The sequence below is a fragment of the Sturnira hondurensis genome, unplaced genomic scaffold, assembly GCF_014824575.4.
Source record: "Sturnira hondurensis isolate 20B ecotype Veracruz unplaced genomic scaffold, ASM1482457v3 Scaffold0019835, whole genome shotgun sequence".
NCBI classification, from domain to species: domain Eukaryota; kingdom Metazoa; phylum Chordata; class Mammalia; order Chiroptera; family Phyllostomidae; genus Sturnira; species Sturnira hondurensis.
The window spans coordinates 3,044,824-3,069,365 of record NW_028092466.1 but is presented as its reverse complement, the minus strand read 5'-3'; the positions used below and the strand labels follow the sequence as shown (position 1 = coordinate 3,069,365).

Here is a 24,542-nt window from a genome sequence, read left to right as displayed (position 1 = left end):
AAGCGTTGTAGTTCGATTCCTGGTTTGGGTGCACACCTAGGTTGCAGGTTTGATCCTCCATCCCAATCCCTGGTCCAGGCATGTACTTAGCGCAATCCATCGATGCTTCTTTCTCCCATAAATGTTTCTCTCTCTCCTGTCCTCTCTCTCTAGAAGTAATGAAAAAGATATTCTCGGGTGAGAATAAAAAATAAAATAAAATATACCTAGGAATGTGGATAAAATAATCAAAGATTTTTCTTATAGTATTAGTTTATTAATTTATTAAGTTACATCTACAAATTATTACAAAGTTAGCAGCAATTAGCACAAAATGTACTGCATACATTATCAGTGACCCTGGGTATATAAGGATATATGTACAAAAATAGTCATTGCCTCATAGTTGAGGAAAAAGAATAGTCATGGGTATATAAGGATATAGGTATAAGAATAGTCATTGCTTCAAAGTGGGGGAAAAAGCAAAATGAAATGGCTGAAAGTGGTCAAAACTTTCAAATTTCCAGTTATAAATAAGTCAGTTCTGGAGATGTCATGTTCAACATGGTGACTACAGTTAACACTTCCATGCTGTAAATTTGAAAGTTGCTGAGAGAGTGAGTCTGAAAAGTTCTCATTACAAGAGAGAAATTTGAAACTGTGTGAGGTGATGGATGTTAACTAGACTTGTGGTAATCATTTTACAATATATTCACATACTGAATCATCACATTGTACACCTGAAACTAACATAATGTTAACATGTCAGTTACATCTCAATTTTAAAAATAAAACAAAAACCCTAACCAAACAAAATAATAATCCCTGAACATCTGTCAGTACAGGAATCGATGAATAAATGGTGGCATACTTATATTGTGGAATATTTTATATCTTGTGGCTTCTTGAGACTGAATCTCAACAGCACCTTGTTAAGCTTGTTGCTGAATAATGCAAATCATTTGATCCTATTCTTTCCTCCAAATAAACACCACCCAAAAGTCCCCTATATAGTCAGGAATTTACATTTCTGAGAACACAGAGACAAGTGTAGAGGGATATACGAGTTTTAGTGCACTTTAGTACCATCAGCGCTGTGGTACTAGCAGGAAGGAATTTGAGTCTGGTCTTCTCTTTCATCCCTCAAGACAATGATGGGTTAAGGTAAGTCTTGAGTGTGAGCATCCTTTGTCTGGAGGACGTGGGGCTTTTGTGTCAAATCTTAACTTAATTGAAAATTTACTGTCTGCTCTTTGCTGTAGGTGCTGGGGAATAAACAATAATAAGCCAATCTGGTGGATCATCCGAGGACCCATGCTCCTCTGTGTAGCAGTAAGAATCATCACACCCATTCTTTCTCCCCTCTAAGCTCAGCAGCTAGGGAGGACCTCACCCCTTGTCCTCCCCACCCCAATTCCCTGGCTCAGGATAAGCCTGGGCCAGACCTTGAGTTGGGAGTAGGATCTGTGAATGAGAAGGAACAAGTTAGAAACTCCTTGCTCTGTTCTGGTTCAGGACCTAAATTGCAAGTTCTACCACAAGCTTCCTTCTTGTTGAGTCTTTAAACTATGTATAGAAATGTGCTCAGTGACCTCAAATTGAATCTTTATGATGTGTACAAGGCCCTGGGGACAGAGGCCTCATCAGTCACAGACCAGCCCAGGGAGAGCAAAGCTGTTGGCTTGGTCTTAACACCATTAGTAGGAGGGAGAGGAGCTTTTTTCAGAGGAGGAAAGCATACATGCATGTCAACCCCCACAGTGGTGACAGGGTTAGAGAGTCAGGAGATGCTGCTGCTCTGAGAAGACCCTAAATTGGGGGCTGGAGAAGGAGGGCTTGATCCAGAGTCCTTTTTAAAACTCTTTTAGATGACAGCGTTTGAGAATGAAATCTGTCCAAGAAGCACAGCACTTAGCATGGGATTGGCATGTAAGAGACACTCAGTAAGCTTTGCTGGGCCATCACAAAGGGTCCTAGCCAGGAGGTAAGTGCTGGGACCACAACTTCACAGTGTGTCTGGAGAGGAGAGGATTGTGAAGAAATGACAGACATGGTGGGAGTGAGGTAGGGCTCATGATGCCCGTGGAAGGTAAGTGGTCAGACTTCACATAGAACATACACTCTCAGCTGTGTGTGGAACAGCAGAAAGCCTAGCAAGGTCCTGGAGGGAGGCAGAAAGTCTCCTACCTAGACATGGCCATCACTCTGGGTGCAAATATGGTATTTGTGGTTTCATGAAAGCAAAAGCTTGTTTGTATAGAAGAATGTCAGTATCTCTCAATGATAGAAGGCAACTCTCTGCCCAGACTTTGGTATAACTGAGAGGATAGAAAATTCACAGAAATAGTAAGAAAACTGAGAGTGTGATGATGCTCTAGAGGATTCCAAGATCTGCGTCACATCCAACCTGACCAGTGGCAGACATGCTCCTGAGAATCTCTGCCCCCCAACCCTGCGCCCCCTGCACCCAACACCTATTCATTCCACACACAGCTGAGAGTGTATGTTCTATGTGAAGTCTGACCACTTACCTTCCACGGGCATCATGAGCCCTACCTCACTCCCACCATGTCTGTCATTTCTTCACAATCCTCTCCTCTCCAGACACACTGTGAAGTTGTGGTCCCAGCACTTACCTCCTGGCTAGGACCCTTTGTGATGGCCCAGCAAAGCTTACTGTCTCTTACATGCCAATCCCATGCTAAGTGCTTTGTGTGTGGGAAGTCATTTACTCTTCTGAGGTAGATGCTACCTTTCATTGATGAGGACACTGAGAAAATGAGGAGTCATTTGTTTAAAGTTACTGCTCCAGTACATGGAAGCCTCAGAGCTCAGCCCAGAGGGTCTGATCAGATGACACGCCCATAACCACAACACCGTGATGTGCCTCCAAAATATTCACTGCCTCGAGCCCTTGTGCATGGAGTGCTGACTGCTGCAGGCTCTTTTACCCATTAGTACCTTGCATCAGATTCTCCTCAGGTTTGAGCTTCCTCCTTCTGCCCCTTTGTCCACGTGGCTGCTGTATCTGGACACCCACCTCGCAAAGTAGGAATGGTCACATTCTCCTTTGTGCCCTTCCTGGACTCTGTACAGGTTTCTGCTGGAACCTCAGCAATGTTTTATTGTGAGTATCAGTCTAAAAGCAGTCTGCTGACACCATATGCCCCCTGTTCTGTTCAGCCTGGCAGCCAGCCCAAGCATACGGCAGGCTCTCTATAAGCTTTGGGTAACATTTGTGGTCCCCATGCCTGGGCGCTGGTAAAGTCTCGTTAACCAGGCAGAGCGAAGCAGGATGGAAGTCAGCTGGTCCTCCCTAGGAGGGAGTTCAGGAGGCTCATTCCAGCTGGATCCCCAATATTCATCCTTCAGACTTCCAGAGGCTTCATCATTCTCCCTCTTGGTTGCTCATGAAACCACCTCAATGTTTTAAAAAATTATTTTGCTTGGGTCTCAGCCCCAGAGATTTGTATGCCATTGATCTCAGGTGTGGCCTAGGAAGTCTAAGGTGCAGCCAGGGTTGAAAAGCATTTTGCTACACTCCACCTGCTCAAAGTATGGTCACCTGAGCCCTTGCTGTAAAACCAGGTCCCCAGGACCCATCCCAGACCTGCTCAATCAGAACATGATTTGTGACGATATTGCCAGGCTTCAGGCACCCACTGAAGTCGGTGGCTCCCAAAGCTGAATGTCATGAGAAACCTCACGGTACTTCATACCCTGGAGGACCACATCAGAAATTCTGGAGGTAGGGCTCAGGCAGGTACAGTTTTAAATGTTCTGAAGGGATTAAAATGAACAGCCAGGGCTGGAACCACTGCTCTGGACCTTGCTGCTTGTCCAGCTGTGGCTGACCGACCGGCATGCTAGTTTCTATGGGTGCTTCCTAGTTCCTGAAGCCATGTTTTCACCTCTGAGGGCAAGAGAATGCTCTTTATCATCTCATCTTGGATAAAACCACCTTCACATGCTGTCGTTTCTACAACTCCAGTTTCTACAGTTTCAACGCTGGAGTTTCTACAACTCCACGTATGGGCACAGTCTCCTGACCTCACTCATGCTCCTGTCCACCTTCTCCTGCTGCTGCTTGCCACACACAGTGGATGAGACCACTGTTCATCTACCAGCTACTCCAGCCAGAAACCTGGGAGTCCCCCAGCTTCTGTTTTCTTCTTCCCAGCAATCTCCACTCAGACAGTGTCTTGTCAAATTCTTTTCAAGATCCCTCCACACTGTCTCCTTTCCCTTAATCCCACTTTTCTTCAGTTCCTTTTGCAGACTTCTGCAAAAGCCTCCTGACTGGTCTCCCTTCTTCATTCTTGCCCCCAGAAACCCATCCTCTGTATCACAGCCAGAGTAGTGTTTCTTGAGCAAAACTTGACTTTGTCTCTTTTCTGCATGTGACTTTTTAATGGCTCATTGTTGCCCTCAGGCTTTGAGTACCTTTCCTGTTTTTGACTTGGTTCTTTTGAGGGAAATAAAGGCATATGTCCCATGGTTTCTGCCCTCAGGAAACTCAGAGTGTAATAGTTACCATTCTGAGATTCATCAGATCATGACTAAGCCAACCAATAGCTGCCTTCATGTTTGGTCCTATGACCTGTGTTGCAGTTTTGTACTAATCTGAGTAGACTTTAACCCCACCTCCAAGATATAATTCCTTGAACTACAACATGGAAGGAACTTGGGTCCATGAGACTACATGGAGCAGAAGAACTCCATGTAGTCTCATTGTTCTAGATCATAAAATAAGCAAAAACCAACCAAACAAAAAAGCTCTCCCCATCTTTAGTGTGTGAAGAAAAAAAAATTTCCTGATCCTACATATTTCTTTTATTAAACTGAAGTACTAAAAAGTATCATAATAATCAAGGTCAAGGTGATAGCATTCAGAGCACCTCACAATACTTCTCATCTTAGCCAGACTTCAGGCTGGCAACTATTTTTCTGGAGCACAGAACAGAGGTTTGTGGGAAAATCCAACTGTACATGGTGAACCGAGCAGTGGGACCAAAGAAAATCTCCTATCCCAGACTCAGGCTCCCTGGCGAGCATCCCCAGTCATCAGAGCTGGGCTTCTCCACCAGCTCCTAGGTCTGGGTTCATTGATCAGCTTCTGGATCAGTGCAAATGAATGTACATCATGCTGGGTTTCCAGACATATCAGCTGACTTCACCTGTTGCTCTCTTGACTCTCTATGTTTCAGAAATAATAATAATGTGACAACCTGAAGAAGCCAGATACTCTTTGGGTCTTTCATAAGAAACAGAAATTAGATAACTCTCAACTCCTTCAGCATATAAGACTTCACTATTAAATTAACCTGTTACCCCTGAGTGTACATTTAGTCTAGGGTCTTACTGGAACAGGATATATTCTTATATCCTAGTAGAAAATTCATAAAGCCTTGATTAGCCCAACTTTTCAAGGACAACCTTACAAAATGAGTAAACTGTGCAAGATTGTCTTATCCATATCCTGATTCCTGGAGTTAATAGATTGAACCCCCAGTTGGAAGGTTTTTTTGAGCCAACGAACTGAATCATATATTGACTTTATAAAGTCATAAAGTCAAATGCCTTCATTCACTCTTACTGACTCTTCTCTGACAGCCTCAACTTCTGCCTCAGTACCCAGCAAAGTTGAGAAATTAGTAAAATTAGTCTTCGCTGGTCTTGCCCCTCTTTAGGTTTGCTTCCTCACCAGGAATCCAGGGGCGTTCTGTTACTTGAGTTTCCACCTTCTCCTCACTCCCTGCTTCCCTCCTCTGAAGAGCTGCAAGGGGAATTTCTCCATACCTTGGATTTTCCCTCCTCAAAACTTACCTTTGTTGAGTCCCATCTTCTGTGTCCCATGGTGAAAGTAAGTCAGATCTTACATGTTTATTGAATTCTTCATTTTTGTAGAGGTGAATGTGAATGAATGAATGAGAGATAGAGAAAGGACTCCCCCCTCCTCTCCCCGTTGCTCCTTATCTTCTCTGTGACGTGTGCACTCCAGCAGGGCTCTTGTAAATGGTGTGTTTTGGCCCAAAGGAATATCTCTAAAGGTAGGCATTTTAATCTACATGGCAGGTCAGAGGTGGAGGGGCTTGAGGTAGGTGGAAGCGTTTGGGGTAGATGAGGTGTACCTCTGCCTCCTGGCCATGCTGTCAATCACCTCTGTCAGTCTATAGGCCCAGATCTGATCAGGAACAGAAGTTAGGGTGTCACAGAACTGTCACCAGGAATGTTATATCTGGTAACACATTCTGCACTGTCTAGGGGGCCTTACATGTTTGGGGTCCCACATGCCCCCATCTGGTCACAGAATCCAAGAAGAGTTGGCTGGGTTCTTGAAAAGTGTTCTCATTTGGCCCTTTTTCTGCTTATGCACAAATGATGGATAGCATTATTCAGTGATTGCTGACTCTTGTCTCCTGGGGAGCCAAGATGAACAGGGCCCCACAGGGCCACCCAGGCTGGCATTTCATCATTGCATGGCACTGAGGAAGTGCTTCCTCCGTGTGGCCCGCTGGCCGATGCCCATTTTCTACTTGGTCTCCAGAAGACACAGAGCATAACAAATCAACCTGCTCCTCCTCAGTGCCCTTCATTTCTTAGAAGACAGCCTGATTGAAATTAATTTGCTGAAATACGTGTCTTTCCCTTGTGAAGCTGACTTTCTAAGAAAAATACCCAAGTTCAACAAATCATTAAGCCAAGGACACAACATTTTCTGTTTGTGATGAAAAACAGATATCCCATTAAAAGAAATAAATCGCTTGGTTACACTTAGTTTGTATTTAAGTGTTCTGTTACTAAATATTCTTTGGCTGGGAATCTCTATCATTCCTGTTGGCTTGAGGATTGGATAGCCTCTTGCCTAAAACTCTAGCCTTTTAGCTTTAGGCAAATCATAACAGGTATGTGTGGATTCTGTGATTGTGTTTCCATATGTAGTTCAAGGGCTTGTTTCTAGACAGGGACATTAGGATTGTGTGGACTCACCGTCTGCAGGGACTTCATTAATTGTCACTCAGTCGTGATCTCTATCAGCTCTTTCTCCATTGCATAGAGGCATTCTTAAGTCTTTTCTTTTTTAGATGTTATTTTTCAATTACAGTTTATGTTCAATATCATTTTGTACTGGTTTCAGGTATACAGCGAGGTGGTCCCCTGACATTTCAAGCACCCACCTGGCACCATACAGTCATTACAATATTACTGACTATATTCCTTAGTCTGTACTTTACACCCCTGTAACTGCCGATTTGTCCTCCTCATCCCCTCACCTTTTTCACCCAGTCCCTAAACTCCTCTCCTCTCTGACAATCACCAGTCTGCTCTCTGTATCTGAGTCTGTTTCTATCTTACTTGTTTTTGTTCTTCAGATTTCACATATAAGCAAAAAAGTATATAATACTTTCCTTTGTCTGACTTATTTTACTTAACATAAACCCTCTAGGTCCATCCATACTGTCCCAAATGGTAAGACTTCATTCTTTTTTATGGCTGAGCAACATTCCATTGTGTAAGTGTACCAGTACTTTTTTATCCATTTCTCTATTGATGGGCACTTGGGATACTTCCATATCCTGGCAATTGTAAATAACACTGCAGTGAACATAGGGGTGCATGTATTCTTCAAGTTAGTGTTTTGGGTTTCTTTGAATATATACCAGAAGTGGAATTGCCTGGGTCATAAGGCTTTTTCCTTTTTTCGAGGAACCTCCAAACTGCTTTCCACAGTGGCTGTACCAAATCTGCATTCCCACCAACAGGGCACTAGGGTTCTCTTTTCTCCACATCCTGGACAACACTTGTTTGTTGATTTATTGACAATAGCCATTCTGACAGGTGTGAAATTATAGCTCACTGTGGTTTTTATTTGCATTTCTCTGACAATTAGTGATGTTGAGCATCTTTTCCTATGCTTATTGGTCATCGAAATGTCTTCTTTGTGGAAGTACCTATCCAGGTCCTCTGCCTACTTTCTAATTGTAATTGTTTATTTGTTAGTTTTTTGGTGTTGAGTTGTCTGAGTTTTTATAAATTTTGAATATTAATCTCTTATTGGATGCATCATTGGCAAATATCTTCTTCCATTTAGTAGTTTGTGTTTTTGTTTGTTGATGGTTTTGTTTGCTGTGCAAAAACCTTTTAGTTTGATGTGTAGTCCAATTTGTTTATTTTTTTCTTTTGTTTTCTTTGCCCAAGGAGATATATCAAGAAAATATTGCTAAGAGAAATATCAGAGTTTACTACCTATGTTTTCTTCTAGGACTGTTATTGTTTTAAGTCCTACATTTAAATCTTTAATCCATTTTGAGTTTCTTTTTACACATGCTGTAAGAAAATGGTCTAGTTTCACTTTTTTGCATGTACCTGTCCAATTTTTCCAACACCATGTAATAAATCTCACTTGATCATGGTGTATGATCTTTCTAACATATTGCTGGATTTGGTTTGCTAATATTCTGTTGAGGATTTTTGCATGTATGTTCATTATCTGGTTTTGGAAGTATAATGCTCTGGTTTTGGAAGCTGGCCTTATAAAAGGAAAGATCGGGAGTCTTCCCTCCTGTTGTAGTTTTGGAGTAGTTTGAGAAGGAGTGGTGACAGCTCTTCTTTGAATGTTTGGTGGAATGCCCCCTATGAAGCCATATGGAGCAGGACTTTTGTTTGTTGTGAGTTTTTTGATCACTGCTTCAATTTGATCACTGACTACAGTTAGTTGTATTCAGATTTTGTGATTCTTCCTAATTCACTTTTGCAAGATTGTATGTTTCTAGTAATTTATTCATTTTGTCAAGTTTATCCACTTTGTTGGCATGTAATTTTTCATAATGGTTTCTTACAAACCTTTTTATTTCTTTGGTGTCAGTTTTTATCTGATTTTATTTATTTGGGTCGTCTCTTTTTCCTGATGAGTCTGGTTAAAGATTTATCAATCTTGTTTACCTTTTCAAAGAACTAGTTCTTGGTTTTATTGATCTCTTGTGTGTGTGTTTTTTAGACTCTATTTTGTTTATTTCTTATCTGATCTTTATTATTTCCTTTCTTCTACTCACTTTGGGCTTTTTGTTGTTGTTGTTCTCTTTCTAATTCCTTTATTTGTAAAATTAATTGTTTATTTGAAAGTTTTCTTGTTTCTTTTGGTAGGCCAGTAATGCTATAAATTTCTCTTAGGACTGCTTTGGCACATCCCATAGATTTGGGGGATGCTGTGTTCCCATTTTTACCTGTCTGATGGTATGTTTTGATTTTTTAAAAAATATATTTTATTGATTATACCATTACAGTTGTTCTATTCCCCCCTTCATTCCCCTCCACCCGCACACTCCCTCCCCCACCACTCTCCTCCCCTTATTTTATAACCACGTGTCTCAAGTTCTTTAGATTCTATATTTCCCCCGCTATTCTCCCCCTCCCCCCTATCTATTTTCTACCTACCCTCTATGCTATTTTCTGTGCCTTCTCCCCCCTTCTCCTCCTCCCACGCCCCTGTTGCTAACCCTGCATGTGTTCTTCATTTCTATGGTTCCACTCCTGATCTAGCTGTCCTCTTGGTTTGCTTATGTTTTAGGCGTGGTTGTTAATAACTGTGAGTTTGCTGTCCTTTCACTGTTAACATTTTTCATCTTTTTTTTCTTATATAAGTCCCTTTAACATTTCATATAATAAGGGCTTCCTGGTGATGAACTCCTTGAACTTGACCTTATCTGAGAAGCACTTTATCTGTCCTTCCATCCTAAATGAAAGTTTTGCTGGATAAAGCAATCTTGGCTATAGGTCTTTGGATTTCATGACTTGGAATACTTCTTTCCAGCCCCTTCTTGCCTGGAAGGTCTCTTTGGAGAAATCGGCTGACAGTCTGATGGGTACTCCTTTATAGGTGACTGTCCCCTTATCTCTTGCTGCTTCTAGGATTCTCTCCTTCATTTTAGTCTTGGCTAATGTAATTATGATGTGCCTTGGTGTGTTCCTTCTTGGGTTCAACTTCTTTGGGACTCTCTCAGCGTCCTGGATTTCCTGGAAGTCTATGTCCTTTGCCAGACTGGGGAAGTTCTCCTTTATTATTTGTTCAAATAAGTTTTCCATTCGTGGCTGTTTCTTTCCCCCTTCTGGTACCCCTATAATTTGGATGTTGGAACATTTCAAGATATCCTGGAGGTTCCTAAGCCTCTCCTCATTTTTTTGAATTCTCATTTCTTCATTCTTTTCTGGTTGGATGTTTTGTTCTTCCTTCTGGTCCATTCCATTGATTTGAGTCCCAGTTTCCTTTCCATCGCTATTGGTTTCCTGGACATCTCCCTTCATTTCAATTAGTTTAGCCTTCATATGTTCCTCTAATTTATGACTATAATCAACCAGTTCTGTTAGCATCCTGATAAACAGTGTTTTGAATTGTGCTTCTGAGAGGCTGGCAATTTCTCAGTCGCTTAGAGTTATTGGCTCTGGGACTTTGAGTTCTTCTTGTGCCATCTTTCGGGCTGTTCGTGCCTGTTCTGGAGCAGGTTCGGAGCCCTAAGGTGGTCACCAGAGCAGGGCAACTAAGTCGCTGGGTTGTGACATTGTATGTGGGGGCGGGGTCAACAAGGAACTATGCTGTCCCATCTGCCGCCTCCCGCCTCAGCCCACACAGGAGCTGCAGCTGCCACTGTTACCGGGCCTGAACGTTTTGTCCCTCTGCACGCGAGTGTGCCACCGCCGTCAGCCCTCGACCCCTGGGGCCTGCGTGGTCTGTCTCACTGTGCACAAATGTGCGACCTCGGTCAGTCTGCCCTGCACCCCAACTGGTTCCGGGCTGCCTGCCCCGTCTAGGTCGGGGGATCTGTCCTGCCCGTCCCTGCTTGCTGCTGGCTCCGCCCCTCTTACCATCCCCATTGAATGGTTAGTGGTTGTCGGACTTTTGTATAACTCAGTTTTGTTTTTTGCTGTGTCTTTGGTCTCCAAACCGTTGTTGTATTCAAACTTGGTTGTGGGAGAAGGCACAGTGTTTCCACCTATGCCTCCATCTTGGTGGAAGTCCTCCTGATTTTGTTTTTGATATCATTATTAACCCATGCATTGTTTAGTAATATGTTATTAGCCTCCATGTGTTATGCATTTTTTCAGTTTTTTCTTGTAATTATTTTCTGATTTCAAATCATTGTGATTAGAAATAATGCTTGATATGATTTCAATCTTCTTAAATTTATTGAGACTTGTTTTGTGGCCTAATGTGTGGTCTATCCTGGAATGTGTTTCATGTGTACTTAAAAAATTTATATCCTGCTTCTTTGGGGGTGAAATGCTCTGAAAATATCAATTAAATTCTTCTGGTCTAATGTATCATTTACGGCTATTGTTTCCTTATTGATTTTTTTTTTGTCTGGAAGATCTATCCCTTGAGGTCAATGGAGTATTAAAATTTCCTACTTTGATTGTATTACTATTGATCTCACCCTTTAAGTCCACCAATATTTGCTGCATGTATTTAGGTGCTCCTATGTTGGATGCATAAATGTTTACAAGGGCTGTATTTTCTTGTGGATCAAGCCCTTTAACATTATGTAATGTCCTTCTTTGTTTCTTAGTCTTTGTTTTAAAGTTGATTTTGTCTGATATAAGTATTGCTACCCAGCTTTTTCTTCAGTCTTATTTGCATGGCATATCTTTTTCCATCTTTTTACTTTCCATCTGTGTGTGTTTTTCAATCTCAAGTGGGTCTCTTGTAGGCAGTATATTTCTGGGTCTTGTTTTCTTATCTGTCTATCTACTTTACATCTTTTGATTAGAGCATTTAATCCGCTTATATTTAAAATGATTACTGATTATTGGTAGGTATGTATTTATTGCCATTTTATTATACATATTTATGTTTCTTCTTTTTTCCTTTTTAAAGAAGTCTCTTTAACATTTCTCCTAATACCGGCTTGGTGGTGATGGATCCCCTTTAGCTTTTTCTTGTCTGGGAAGCACTTTATTTTCTATAATTATAGATAATAGCCTTACTGGGTAGAACAGTCTTGGTTGTAGGTCCTTGATTTTCATCACTTTGAATATTTCATGCTATTCCATTTTGGTCTAAAATGTTTTTGTTGAGAAATCAGCTGATAATCTTATGGGAGCTCCCTTGTAGGTAACTAAGTGCCTTTCTCTTGCTGCTTTTAAGATTCTCTCTTTGTCTTTAACCTTTGGCATTTTAATTATGGTGTGCCTTGGTATGGGCCTTTTTGGGCTCATCTTGTTTATGACTCCCTGTGCTGCCTGGACTTGTGTATATTTTTCCTTCACTGGGTTAGGAAAGTTTTCAGTGATTACTTCTTCAAATAGGTTGTCAATTCCTTGCTCTCTGTCTCTTTTCCTTCTGGTACCCCTATGGTGTGAATGTTGTCATGCTTGATGCTGCCCCACAGGTCTCTTAAACTATACTCATTATTTAAATTATTTTTTAAAATTTTGCTTCTCTAATGTAGTTTCTGCTACCTTGTCGTCCAAATCATTTGTTCAGTCCTCTGCTTCCTCTAATCTGCTGTTGATTCCTGCTAGTGTATTCTTCATTTCAGACACTATATTCTTTTTTCCTGACTGGTTACTTTTTATGGTTTCTATATTCTTTTTTATGCTTACTACCTTTTTGTTGAAGTTCTCACTGAGTTCCTTTATTCTTCCCATAAGTTCCTTGAGCATCCTTATAGTCATTGTTTTGAACTTTGCATCTGGTAGATTTCTTGCCTCCACTTTATTTAATTCTTTTTCTGGGGATTTTTTCTTTTTTCTTTTTTTTCATATGAGACATAATTTTTACCTCCCCATTTTGGCTGTCTCTCTATATTTGTTTCTGTGTATTAGATAGATCCATATGTCTCCCAGTCTTAGCAGGGTGGCCTTATGTAGTAGGTGGTCTGTGGGACTCAGGGTGCAGCCTCCCTGATCAACAGAGCTGGGTGCTCCAGCAATGTCTCTTGCATGGCTTATGTGAGCCCTCCCGTTGTAGTTGAGTTTTGATTGCTGGCCCGTGTGTGTGTGGAGTTGACCCTCAAGCTGGTTGACTGTGAGGGTTGACCCCAACCATAGTGTACAAACTTCTGTCTAGTGGGGGTGACCCCATGAAGCAGATTTGCCCTAGTAGGGTCTGATGTTTGTCAAAACCTCCATTTGGGTGTGCTGCTTATAGAACTAATTGGGTCATACTCTGATATGGTCTCAGCCCAGCCACTAGATGTGTTGGTCCTGAGACTTCTTGAGAGGGACTCCAGAGCAGGTCAATGTCAGATGCTGCCTGTGACCAACCCTGGGCAACCTGTTAAAAGCTGTGAAGTGATCCAGAGTTGGTAGCTGCCTGTGCTGGGTCTGTGTGCATGTGGGAAGGGCCAAGCTGCATGTTGGGAACAGCTGTCACTAGTATCAGGCCCAGGATATGTTAGCAAAAGGCCCAAGATGCTCTGAGATCTGCCTCCACCAGCTGGCTATCCATTGGTTTAGCCACTGAAATGCAAGTTGCATGAGGCAGGTTCTCAGTGAGTCACCAGGTAAGGATGAGTAGTGTCTACCAGATTAATACAGATTCAAACTTGCACCAGTGCTGGGTCTGTGGGCATTCAGTAAAGGCCTCCAGGTACACCTAGGCCAGCTGGCATTAGGTGGGGCTTATGAACCCTTGTGGAAGGGCGGGGTCTCAGGGAGTACCCAGAGTGGAGCCAGCAGAGTTGATCAGGCTGAAGTAGATTGAGTTTTGACTCTGTGGAAGGAGGGCTTTGCACAGGAAGGATGACACCTGTAAGCCACAAGGGAGGATGTTCTTTGCCTGAAAGCCATGTAACTCAGCCTCTCCCTGTGTGTCTGGCACCCCCAAGCTTGCCCAGAATTTCTTGACAGTTTTTTAAGACAGCCTGCAGTGTGGGCCCAGGCTGGCTTCCACCAACAGATTCCACAGCTATGTGTGAATTTGGTAGGGTTAGGGCCCAAGGAGTCAGTAGGGTAGGGCTAGTGTTGCTCTCAGGGCCAATGCCACATGGAGAAAAGTGCTTGACCCAGGAAAGATGGCATCTGTGGGCAACATGGGAGAGGGACTCAACACAAGGACACTGGTGGGTGTCCTTCCCTCTAGCCCTCTCCCTGAGAGTACACAACTCAGTCTGTCCCTGTATGACTCCTGTCCCTTCTGAGTCACTGTTCCTCTGCCGAAGCCCAAGGTGAGTGCCACAAGTAAGATAGTGTGCACTCGTCCTTTAAGAGGGTGCTTGTGGTTCCAGTAGTATTTGCCTCACCTGGGAAGACAGAATCCCTGCAGGTTTTCACAGCCACATGTTATGTGAGCTCCTCTTCCTGGCACTGCTGCTTTGGGCTAAGGAGCCCGCCATGGAGTCAAGACCACTCTCTCCTCAGCGAGGGACCTCTGCCATTGAGATATCCATCCACATTCTCAATGGCTGTACTTGATGGCAGGGCCAGACCTTTTTACTTCGCCACTCTACCTACCATTTTTGATGTGGCTTCTTTTGTATATTTGGAGTTATAAGATTTCTGTGCATCTAGTCTTCAGATGGTTATCCAGGTTGATTTTTCTATAATTTAATTGTAATTTTGATGTAGTCCTAAAAGAGGTGAGTATAACTTCCACCTACTCCACCATCTTGGATACTCTCCCTAAAGTCTTTTCAATTTTAAAAATTACTACAACCAAAACCCTTTTGTAGCCCTGAAAATAAAGGTGGGGAGACATTATTTCCATTCTGCATCACTTGCCAACTACTGTTCCATCAGTCTGCTTCCCCTTGCAACCAAAGCTCTTAAATGTGGTTTACATTGGCTGTCTCCCCTCCTCACATTTCATTCACAAAACAAAGCCTGGCAGTCTGGCTTCTGCTCCCACCTCTGAACTACAGCTTCTTTTTGGGAACTCCTTATTGCTAAATACTGCTTTATTTTGTTTAAATTTCATGCAGTCTTCAAATCTTCTTAAAACTCTTCCTGTTGTAAGCTATCAGAATACCATCTCCTTTTGGTTCATTCCAATTGCCCTAGCTGCTCTTTCTCAGTTTTGTTTGCTAACTCCACTTATTATACCCTTTTCTTTATTACAAGGCAGTTGTCTTAAGACTTCCTTTCTCCCTATTTTGCACAGTGTCCCTGGATAATCTTGCCTAATCCAGTGGCCCCATGCTCTGTCTAGAACCTCTCTGCTCAGGTCCAGAAATAAATATCTCACTGCCTGGGACATCTTGTGTTCAAACTTCCTGGACTTCTCCCTCTTCTCCCTCCATGCTCTTCTTCCTCCATGTGGTCGTTCTCTTGGTGAACGGCACTACCACACATCTGAGGTCTACTGAGAAACTTTGGGGTCACCTTTGACCCTCATGTTGAACAAAGGTCATTTGACTCATACTCCTTAGTAATTTTGAATCCATCTTCTTCTTTCCATCACTGATGCACCAGGGCTATTGCTTTACCTCACTTCTCCATCATCCTCCCCCAGGAACTCTGAAACTGCCTCCCAAGTAGACCCTCCTCCCCCAGTCTGCCTTCATCCAATCTGTTCTCCACACAGGAGCCAAAATGATCTTTTTAAAATTCAGAATGAAAATCTGATCAGGTCATTTCCATGCTTGAAATTCACCAGTGGCTTTTTGTTGCTTTCAAAAGAAAACCCAAAGTTCTCAGTGGGACCATGAAAGGCTCTGCAGGAAGTGATCCTTTTTCTATGTCCAGTATCACTTCTCACAAACCTGTTCTCATTCTCTGAGCCCTACCCACACTCAGTCACTTGCTCTTCTGTCTCTCCGGGAGACTTGTGATTTCTCACGAAGTTGCTGTGAAGATGTTAGCTAGGGTCACAACCATATGGAGGCTTGACTGGGGCTGGAGGATCAGCTTCTAAGGTGGCTCACACATGTGGCTGGCAAGTGATGCTTATTGTCGTAGGAGAACTCAGTTTCCCCATTTGGGTCTCTCAACAGGCTCCTTGAGTATCCTCACCACAAGGCAGCTGGCTTTCCCCAGAGTGAGCAGTGAGTGTGGAGAGAGAGAGAGAGGGAGAGGGAGAGAGAGAGAGAGGGAGAGGGAGAGTGAGAGTGAGTGAGAGAGAGAGAGAGATGGGTGGGGGATGGAGGAAGTGGAAGAAGGAGGAATAGGGAGGGAGAGAGAGAGAGGAAATGAGAAGATATGGGTAGACAGACAGACAGACAGATGATAGATAGATACCAAGTGGAAATCATCCTTTTGAGGACCTAACCTTAGAAGTCACATAACATCACTTTCACCATATTTTTTATTAGATGCAAATAACCAAATCTAGTTCACACTCCAGAGGGAAGGGAAATATTAGGCTAAGTCCTTTGACGGGAAAGGCATCAAAGAATTTGTAAACATATGTTAAAATTTCTACCAAGGCTGATAAAAAAGAGCTGACTCTTCCTAGTTCCTACAGTTGTGGAAAGTAGTCTGGGTAGTAGAGAACATACACTTTCTAGTGAATTCTGTGGCAATGACAGGACATCAAATTGGATGCCAACAGTGCTGGAGCTCTTTACAGAAGGGAGGCTGTGTGTCATTTTTTTTTAAGTGAAGGGAGTTTTGTAATCAGATACATCTAGATTTAATTACTGACTCAGTAATTACTTACTAGCCTTGTGACACTGGGAATTGCACTTATCTCCTCTGTGCCTCTGTTTTCTCATAGTATAATTTCATAAAAATAGTGTGACTTCCTTAGAGGGTTATTGTGAGGGTTAAATAAAATAATGTATGGGAAGCTTGATGATGCCTGGCCTGCTTAAGTACTCAATAAATATTAGTTAATAATAATAATAATGTAAGTGTCCATCTGCCTTCCTCAGATGACGATGGGCATCCCTAAGGCAGAAGAATAAACTAAGTGGCTTTCCAGGATCCTCTCCAGGCTTCCAGTTGACATGGCCTTAGGGAGAGTGGGGATTACTATAAGCACTTACTACCTGACTGGCTAGTGCTGCATTACCCCTTGCTTACACGAACAAGGAACTGGGGGCCAGGCCCAGCATGACCTCAGTATTCGTAGCCATATGGAGCTCATTGCTTACCCATGTCTGCTTTGTTTTTCAGGTCAACTTCTTTTTCTTCCTGAAAATTCTCAAGCTTCTCATCTCTAAGCTCAAAGCCCACCAAATGTGTTTCAGAGACTATAAATACAGGTGAGTGGTCAGTGTCCAATAGTCTAAGATTGTTTTGACCTCTGTGGCTGTTTTGGCCAATGTCCTGGGGAGGGGAAATGAGTTTAATACAGGGGTATCAGGTAGAGTCCTTTTGAAAGAAGTGTCGTGGGATGAGGTAGGGCTTTTGGCAATGGTGACAACTTTCTGGCCCCATGGAAAGGAAGTAAGAGGTGAGTTGTCAAGGACCCACGTGCTCCCACAGTAGAAAACTGTTGACATGCTCCTAAGAATTGATGATGGTTTTCAGGGAAAGGAAAGGGTCACATGAAGGGAAGTTAGATAGTTGCCAACCTTTGGGAGGGATTAGAGGTCACAGAATAAGGACATGTTCATAACTCAGAAGTGAATCTTTGAGTCTTTTGGAACTTTAGGATTTAAGACCACCAACTTATGTCTTCACACAGTCACTCTTTCTTTGTGACTTGCCTTTGCTACATCCCATCTACTGCTTTCCACAATGACAGCAGCCTCAGTTCACAGCAAGTCAGACCATGGGTACTGAGGAGGGCACTGCTGTAAATACAAATGCATGAATGGGTAAGCAAATGCCTGATGAATGGCACAGAAAGACCCCTCCTTCCTTTTTCAGTTGCTCTTTACTGTCTGTGGGATGTGTCCACCTCAGCAGGGCTCTTAAGGAAGGACCGTTTTAACCCAAACAAGTAACTTTTGGGGTAGGGATTGTAGCCCACCAAGCAGGGCAGAGGGGGGTCTATGCAAGAGGATGGCTGTAGCTCTGCTTCTCACTCTTTCTTGGGCCACAGTGGGGCTTGACTCGGGTGTGCTGGGAGGACGGTTTTTCCATTCACCTGATAAACAGTTAATGAACACCTATAATGTGCCTGAAACTGTGCTTGGAATAAAAGCTAAATATGATGTGGACCCTGTTCATGAGGAGACTGCATTCTAACATGCCAAGGACTGGGATGCTAGTGTGGAACATGAGTCAGGAGAGCTGGTGCTGGTCACAACCTCAGCCCCACGGACTGACCTTGGACAAGTCACTTGGCCTCTCTGGGTCTATTTTCTGCTGTATGAAGTGAAAGTCCACACCAGCTCCACATCCTGCTCACTATGAAGATAAACAGAGGTCCTAGACACAGGTGTCCCAATTTAATAGGATGTGGGCAGTGTTATTTGCCCAGGATCCAGACCCCAAATCCTATCTACCTAAAACCCTCCCTCCAGGGGGTCAGAAAGATAAACACACATGGCTCAGGACTGGGAAAATATATACCATAATTGGCCCAAGTATTTTGCAAACAGCCCCTAGTCTCGGGACACTTGGGCTGGCCTGGACCACACAGAGTCTCTCTGTCTCCCTTGGTGCCTCTGATAGAGCCTCCAAGTGATTGACAGCTTCTTTGGATCTTTTACTAAGGCTCGGCTTCTCTTACCACTCTCTGAAAGTGGAAGTCCAAGGCCAAGAGCAGAGGTGCTCTAGTCTATTTTATGTGAGTCCTTTCAGGGGAGCAGTTCTCTTACTAATCAGGCTCAGGGGAAGCTCAGGCACCTGGGAAACCCAGCAGAGGACAGCATTCCCAGAAGCCAGAAATAGGAGCAGACAAATGCCAAAGCACCACTTTCCCCAAAGACAGAGCCTAAATCCTGTTATTCCATACCCCTAAAGCCCACCATGTACCACTTGGTCTTCCCATGCTCCAGACCCACAGCAGTCCTTACAGTAGCTTTCCATTCTGGCTGCTCTTAAGCATCTCCTGGCAGTTGGCCTAAAGCACAGGCTGGTGAGCCCCTCCACTGAGCATTCTGACTCAGTGGGGGGCATTGGATCAGATGCGAAACAAGGCATGGCATTTTCTGGATGGGCCATGGTAAATATGTTTCTAAGCCACCCTAATATACCTTCTCCAAGGTCTTCTTTATAGTTATCCAAGAGGGGTTTCTAAATTTTTCTGATCATGCATCTCTATCAGTAAAGAAATTTTGAGCATTACCATCATCATACATGCATACAGTCTGCTGATCTATTATATGTATCATAACATAAATCAAACAATGGAAAATTATAAAGGGTGGGTGAAAATGAATATACATAGAACTTCTGCTATCTTCTTTTATTATATTTTCTTCCAATACCAAATAGATTGCCCTGCACAGCCATGGAGTGTGACACCCCATTGGGAGCCAAGGATTTAGGAAAGTATAAATAAAGACATTGGAGACACCCTCATGGCTGAGCAGTGATTTTGCATGGCTATTTTGGGGAGAGAAAGAGGAACCTTGCTTGACATATACAATGTGTCTGAAAACTTCCTTTTCCTTTCCCCACCCTTGTATGGGGAAAAAGCTTGAAAAGAGGAATCTGGGTGCAGGCCTACCTAGGGGCTTCTCAGGATGAGACACCTCATCTTGGCAAGTTTGCCACTACCTGGGGACTGTACTGGGGACCTATGAGTGTGCTCAAGTGGCTGAGACTTTGGATGGCTGATGCCAATAGAACTCACAAGACACTAAAATGTAAACCAGGCTATACAACTATTCATTCTTAGAGACTGTGGAAGATGGAGGTTGGGGGAAGCTTCTTCTAGTTCCCCTGGTCTTTGTAAAGCTGACATTTTAAAAAGATCCAGAAACACAGAGGAGAACACAGGCAGGAAAATCTCAGATATTCCACGCAGCAATATTTTCACTGATATGTCTCCTAGAGCAAGGGGCATAAAGGAAAGAATAAATGAATGGGATCTCATCAAAATAAAAAGCTTCTGCACAGCTAAAGAAAATAGCATTAAAATGAAAAGAGTACCAACTATATGGGAAAACATATTTGCCAATGGTACCTCAGACAAGGGTTTGATCTACAAAATATATAAAGAACTCACATGAATACACTGTAAGAAGATAAGCAATCCACTTAAAAAATGGGCAAAGGACTCGAACAGACACTTCTCTGAGTAGGACATATAGAGGGTCAAGAGACACATGAAAAGATGCTCAATGTCGGGGAGGGTTGGGGTGGTGGGGAGGAGTGGGGGGAAAAGGCAGAAAACTGTACTTGAACAACAATAAAACTTGTTTCAAAGGAGATGCAGAAACAGATAGCGGTCACTAGGATGTTACTGGTGATCACATCCTCCAAATAGAGTGATTAGTGATGACGGATCCTTGTTGGTGGCCCAAGAAACCACCACTGTCCTGTGCTACCACCCACCAGGTGGGAGGGTAGTTCATGCCCCAGTCTTCATAGGCAGGGCACGATAAGTACTGAGAAATTCCTGCTCTTTTGTGATGTTTCCTGCCACTTTGGTTGGCCACTTGCCTTCTGCTTACTGACTCCTTCTCCACACAGAGTACAATACTATTGATTCTCTTATGCTATTAATTAGCAAAATGTTGGGGTCCTATCTCTCAGGACACACCCAGGCCACTTTATTTCACTCCTGGGCTGGTGACTACTATAGCAGCCATGAGCACATTTGCCCAAGCTGTGCTGACTCCTTCATTTCCAAGTTTAGGGAGGGCTGCTTCCTGTCACCTCCATGGGGCGTCAGCATCCCCAGCTCACCCTGCCTTCCTCCATGCTGGAAGGATCTCCTCTTCTGCCTGCCCATGTTTGTTTCCCATTAGAGCCCTCTGTTAGGGTAAGGAGAAGGGGTGCAGGCAACAGGGCCTACTGCAGTTTTGTACAAACTCTGGTAAGAATAGTCCCATCTCCAAGTTTCCTAGATTTTTGAAAACTTTCAGAACACAGCTCTCAAGATTTGATTCCTCTCCAGGAGACTATTTTAGGAAAGTTTAAATTAAACATATTTAAGCTTTGCCAAAGAGGCAAGTTGCTAGGATCTGGAGAACTTTCTGTGGTCCTAGCCCTCATATGTAGGCTGTACTGCTCCAGTGGAGGAAACCGCAGCCAGCCCATCTGTCGTTGGGCCTTGAGGGGGAGGGCCGCACCAAGGCTGAGTGAGGGCATTGGCCTTGGGATGCGAATGGACACCTGCAGACCTTCAGCATGGTTGGACATCTCTGTGCCTTGTGGCTCCAGCATGGAGGGGGCTCGCTTCCCCTGGATAAACAGTCTCAACTGTCCATGGGATGTGTGGGGCAGAGCTCTTAATGAGTTTATGAAGGAGAATCATTTTTTTAACATGCTAAACTCAGAAGCTTTTTCTGAAAGGATTTTCTGGTGGGCAACCAAAGATGGAAAATGTCACAAATGGAAGTAAACTTGATCAAAGTCATTGAGGTTGTAAGCAACTTGAGGATAGGGGTGGCTTCTTTCAAAATAGGGCTAGCTAAATTTTTGTGATCATTCATTGCATATCAGACACCATTTATTCTGAGGATTTACCATGTGTTAATCCTTACCATGATACTGTCAGATATTACTACTAGTAATATTTTATTTTATTTCACTATTTTATATTATATTCTTATTTGTATAATCCTCATTTTTACCAATAAAAAGGTTAAATAATTTGCCCAAGGCCACATTGCTAACACTGGGGAGTGCTGGGATTTGAACCCAGGTCCCAGATATTCTCTTGCCCTTGACCCCAGCTCCCCACCTGCCACTGTACTCTCTCATGTGCTATAGCAGATGTAAATATTTACTGAATAGCTAAATGACTGCAATAAAGTAAGACATCTAAATAAACAAATGAATAAAGATAAAAATTAAGCATAAACCCAGTTCATAAGAGTAAACACCTATAGATATTTATGACTTTTTATTTAAACAGGAACACAAATAGTCCTTTGCCTGAGAGAAGTAAGAATGAAGTGAGGAGTGGGAAATCACTTATGACATCCATCCCAAGACATGGTGGTTACTAAAATGACCCAGAACTTCACAAAATGCTGGTCATTCTTCAAAAATCACCCCACACTAAATGTGAAGTCTTGGATTGGATCCTGGTACATGAAAAGAACATTAGTGGAAAAATTGGTGAAATTTGAATACAGTCTGGAGTAAAGTTGTTAGTCACATACCAGGGTTGGTTTCTCAGTTTGGATAAATGTACTGTGATTATGTGAGATTTTAACATCAGGGGAAACAGAGTGAAGGGTCTCTGGGGACTCTCTGTACTATTTTGGCTACTTTTCTACATATCTGAGGTTATTTCAAAATAAAAAGTTTATTTAAAAACATAATGCTGTAGCAAAGCTGTAAGAATAAGCTGATGGTGAGACACAGGTCTGCATGTGAGGATGTAACCAGAGCAAGCATCGCAACCTCAAAAGCTTGCAGAGACATGGCAGGCTGCCTGGGGGTTGGAAAGCGCATATTCCCTCTAAAGGGACAGCCACTGTCAGGCTGTTGCTGATCATTGTCAAGCAGGAATTTGGTCCTGATCTCCCCAGTTTTCAAAAGAAGCTGCAAGTCTGGAAGTCATTGCTTAAAATCTCCTTATCATTTAAAGGTGCCTTCAGTAACAAAAAACACTGCCTAGCAGAAACAGAAAATGTCCAGAGGTCAAATACAGCCCACGATGCTATTTTGCAAGCTCCAAGCCAGCAGGTTTTAAAACGCTCCTGGAAATTAAAAACAACAAAAGAAGTCTGTCTTGAAATAGTCTCTCCTTGGGAGCACCTTGCTGTTGCTTATCTAGTGAGTGCTGCATGGGTGGATCTGAGAGCAGATCTGAGAAATTCCTGCTTTTCTGTGATGTTTGGGAGGGCATGCAAGCTTGGCACAGGTGAGCCACATCACCAGGGCTTGTGTCTCAGACTCTCCACTCCTCGGCCTCTGCGGGATGGTCGAGGCCATGGGCACAGCCCACGTGCCTGAGTGGAGTCTCTCCTTCTGGGTGACTCCTGCTTTGCTCTTACTGGCTTTAGGTCCTTTTAGGGCAAAGGTGAGTTGTTTTGCTTCCTCGATGACCCTGCAGTTGAATGGCTCTCACAGAACCAGGACTCACAGTAAGCACTGCTTTCTCTTGGAGAGAGTTATGCCTTCCTGAAGACACTGCCCACGAGCTGCTGCTGACCCTCCACGATTTCTATGTCTTTCATTCCAGGGGGTTGGGTGGGGACCTCCTAGTCTGGCCCTTCAAGAAAGTGAGTTGGGCTAAAAATACTCATTACAATTAAGCTCTTTTTCCCAATGTCTAAAAAACAGTAGCTTTGTTTGTGTCCTGAGTATGAATCACCCTTGCTTTTGGAGTTAGTTTTAAATCAAGAAGCAGCTCAGTGGTAAAGAGCAGTTGTTTCCAAATGTGTCTGCTTGTCAGAAGCCCATAGGCAAATTCCTCAACAGTGTGCCTTCCCAGGACCCAGACTCCAGAGGTTTTGATTCAGAGAATCATCCCAGAGGCCAGGAAAATGTGTGTGTATAGCTCTGTGAGGCATTCTAGTAGTCAAATACTCAGCCCTGTTTGGGAACCAGCACTATGTGATGTGGAATGTGTGGGCCCCTGCTGTGCACTTTGCACGTGGGTGGTACAAAGGAATGTCTGTCTTTTTGTGTGCAGTGTATACAGCAGGAAGTTTCCACCCAGCACTTTTTATGAGGAGGATCATTTTCTCATTTCCTGCACTCTCGCCATCACCAGGGCTGAGGGATGATGGGGAAGCCCTGCTAGGGGTGTGCAGGTCCTGAGTGTGAAGTCAGAAGACCTGCTTCCAGGTGTCTATTTGGTGCTTAGTGGCCCTGTGATCCTGGGCAAGTGTTATTTCCCCCATTTCTCTGCTCAGTAAAGCACTGATACTGGGAGTCCCAGCAGAGACACAGAGAGAGACAGAGGCACCAGGGAGCCAGGTAATAAGATACTTGTCAAACCTCGTAGAGGTGTAGCACCCAGGGTCATAGCCATGTGCATGAAAATGTATCCATCAGCAAAATGTAGGTGTATCTGTAGATATATCATAATCTATGTAAGGGAACGCATTCATTCATTCATTCATTCAATTCACATTTTCTGAGCATCTGACATGAGTTAGGCTTTGGGTTGCATCAAAGAACAAGACCACACTGGCCCTTAAGGTATTCAATGTGTAGCCAAGAAAACAAACTGGAAAATCAATTGTTTATCAGTATGATAACAGCTACAATAAAGGCACTCCCAGAAGAGCAGGAAGTGTTGCCTGTTCCCAATGTGGCCCTCACGATAGTTATTTGGTTGTCATTGCAGGTTGGCAAAATCAACATTGGTTCTCATTCCTTTATTGGGTGTTCATGAGGTTATCTTCTCTTTTATCTCTGATGATCAAGTTCAAGGATTTTCAAGACTTATACGACTCTTCATTCAGTTGACTCTGAGCTCCTTCCATGTAAGTAAGCATCTGAACCAGGATGCCTTGACTTTGGAGAAAACAAAGTGCCCTTGATCCAAACAGACTCAAAATTGAGAAAGCCCACAGGTGGAAATAAGAATTCTAGAATCAGTAGGCTTTATCAGTGAGGGCTTTTGGCATTAGAAGGGAGTGTAAATGGACATATTGCTTTGA

The 24,542-nt window shown here is 43.2% G+C and overlaps 1 protein-coding gene across 1 annotated transcript in view; it reads left to right on the top strand.

Moving 5' to 3' along the window:
* Positions 1-24,542, top strand: part of GLP2R (glucagon like peptide 2 receptor) — a 72,393-nt gene that overhangs the window by 32,470 nt on the left and 15,381 nt on the right. The window contains exons 9-11 of the mRNA XM_037028289.1: positions 1,242-1,311; positions 17,029-17,117; positions 24,227-24,365. Coding sequence (XP_036884184.1) covers positions 1,242-1,311; positions 17,029-17,117; positions 24,227-24,365 — 298 coding nt within the window. The remainder of the gene's footprint in view (positions 1-1,241; positions 1,312-17,028; positions 17,118-24,226; positions 24,366-24,542) is intronic.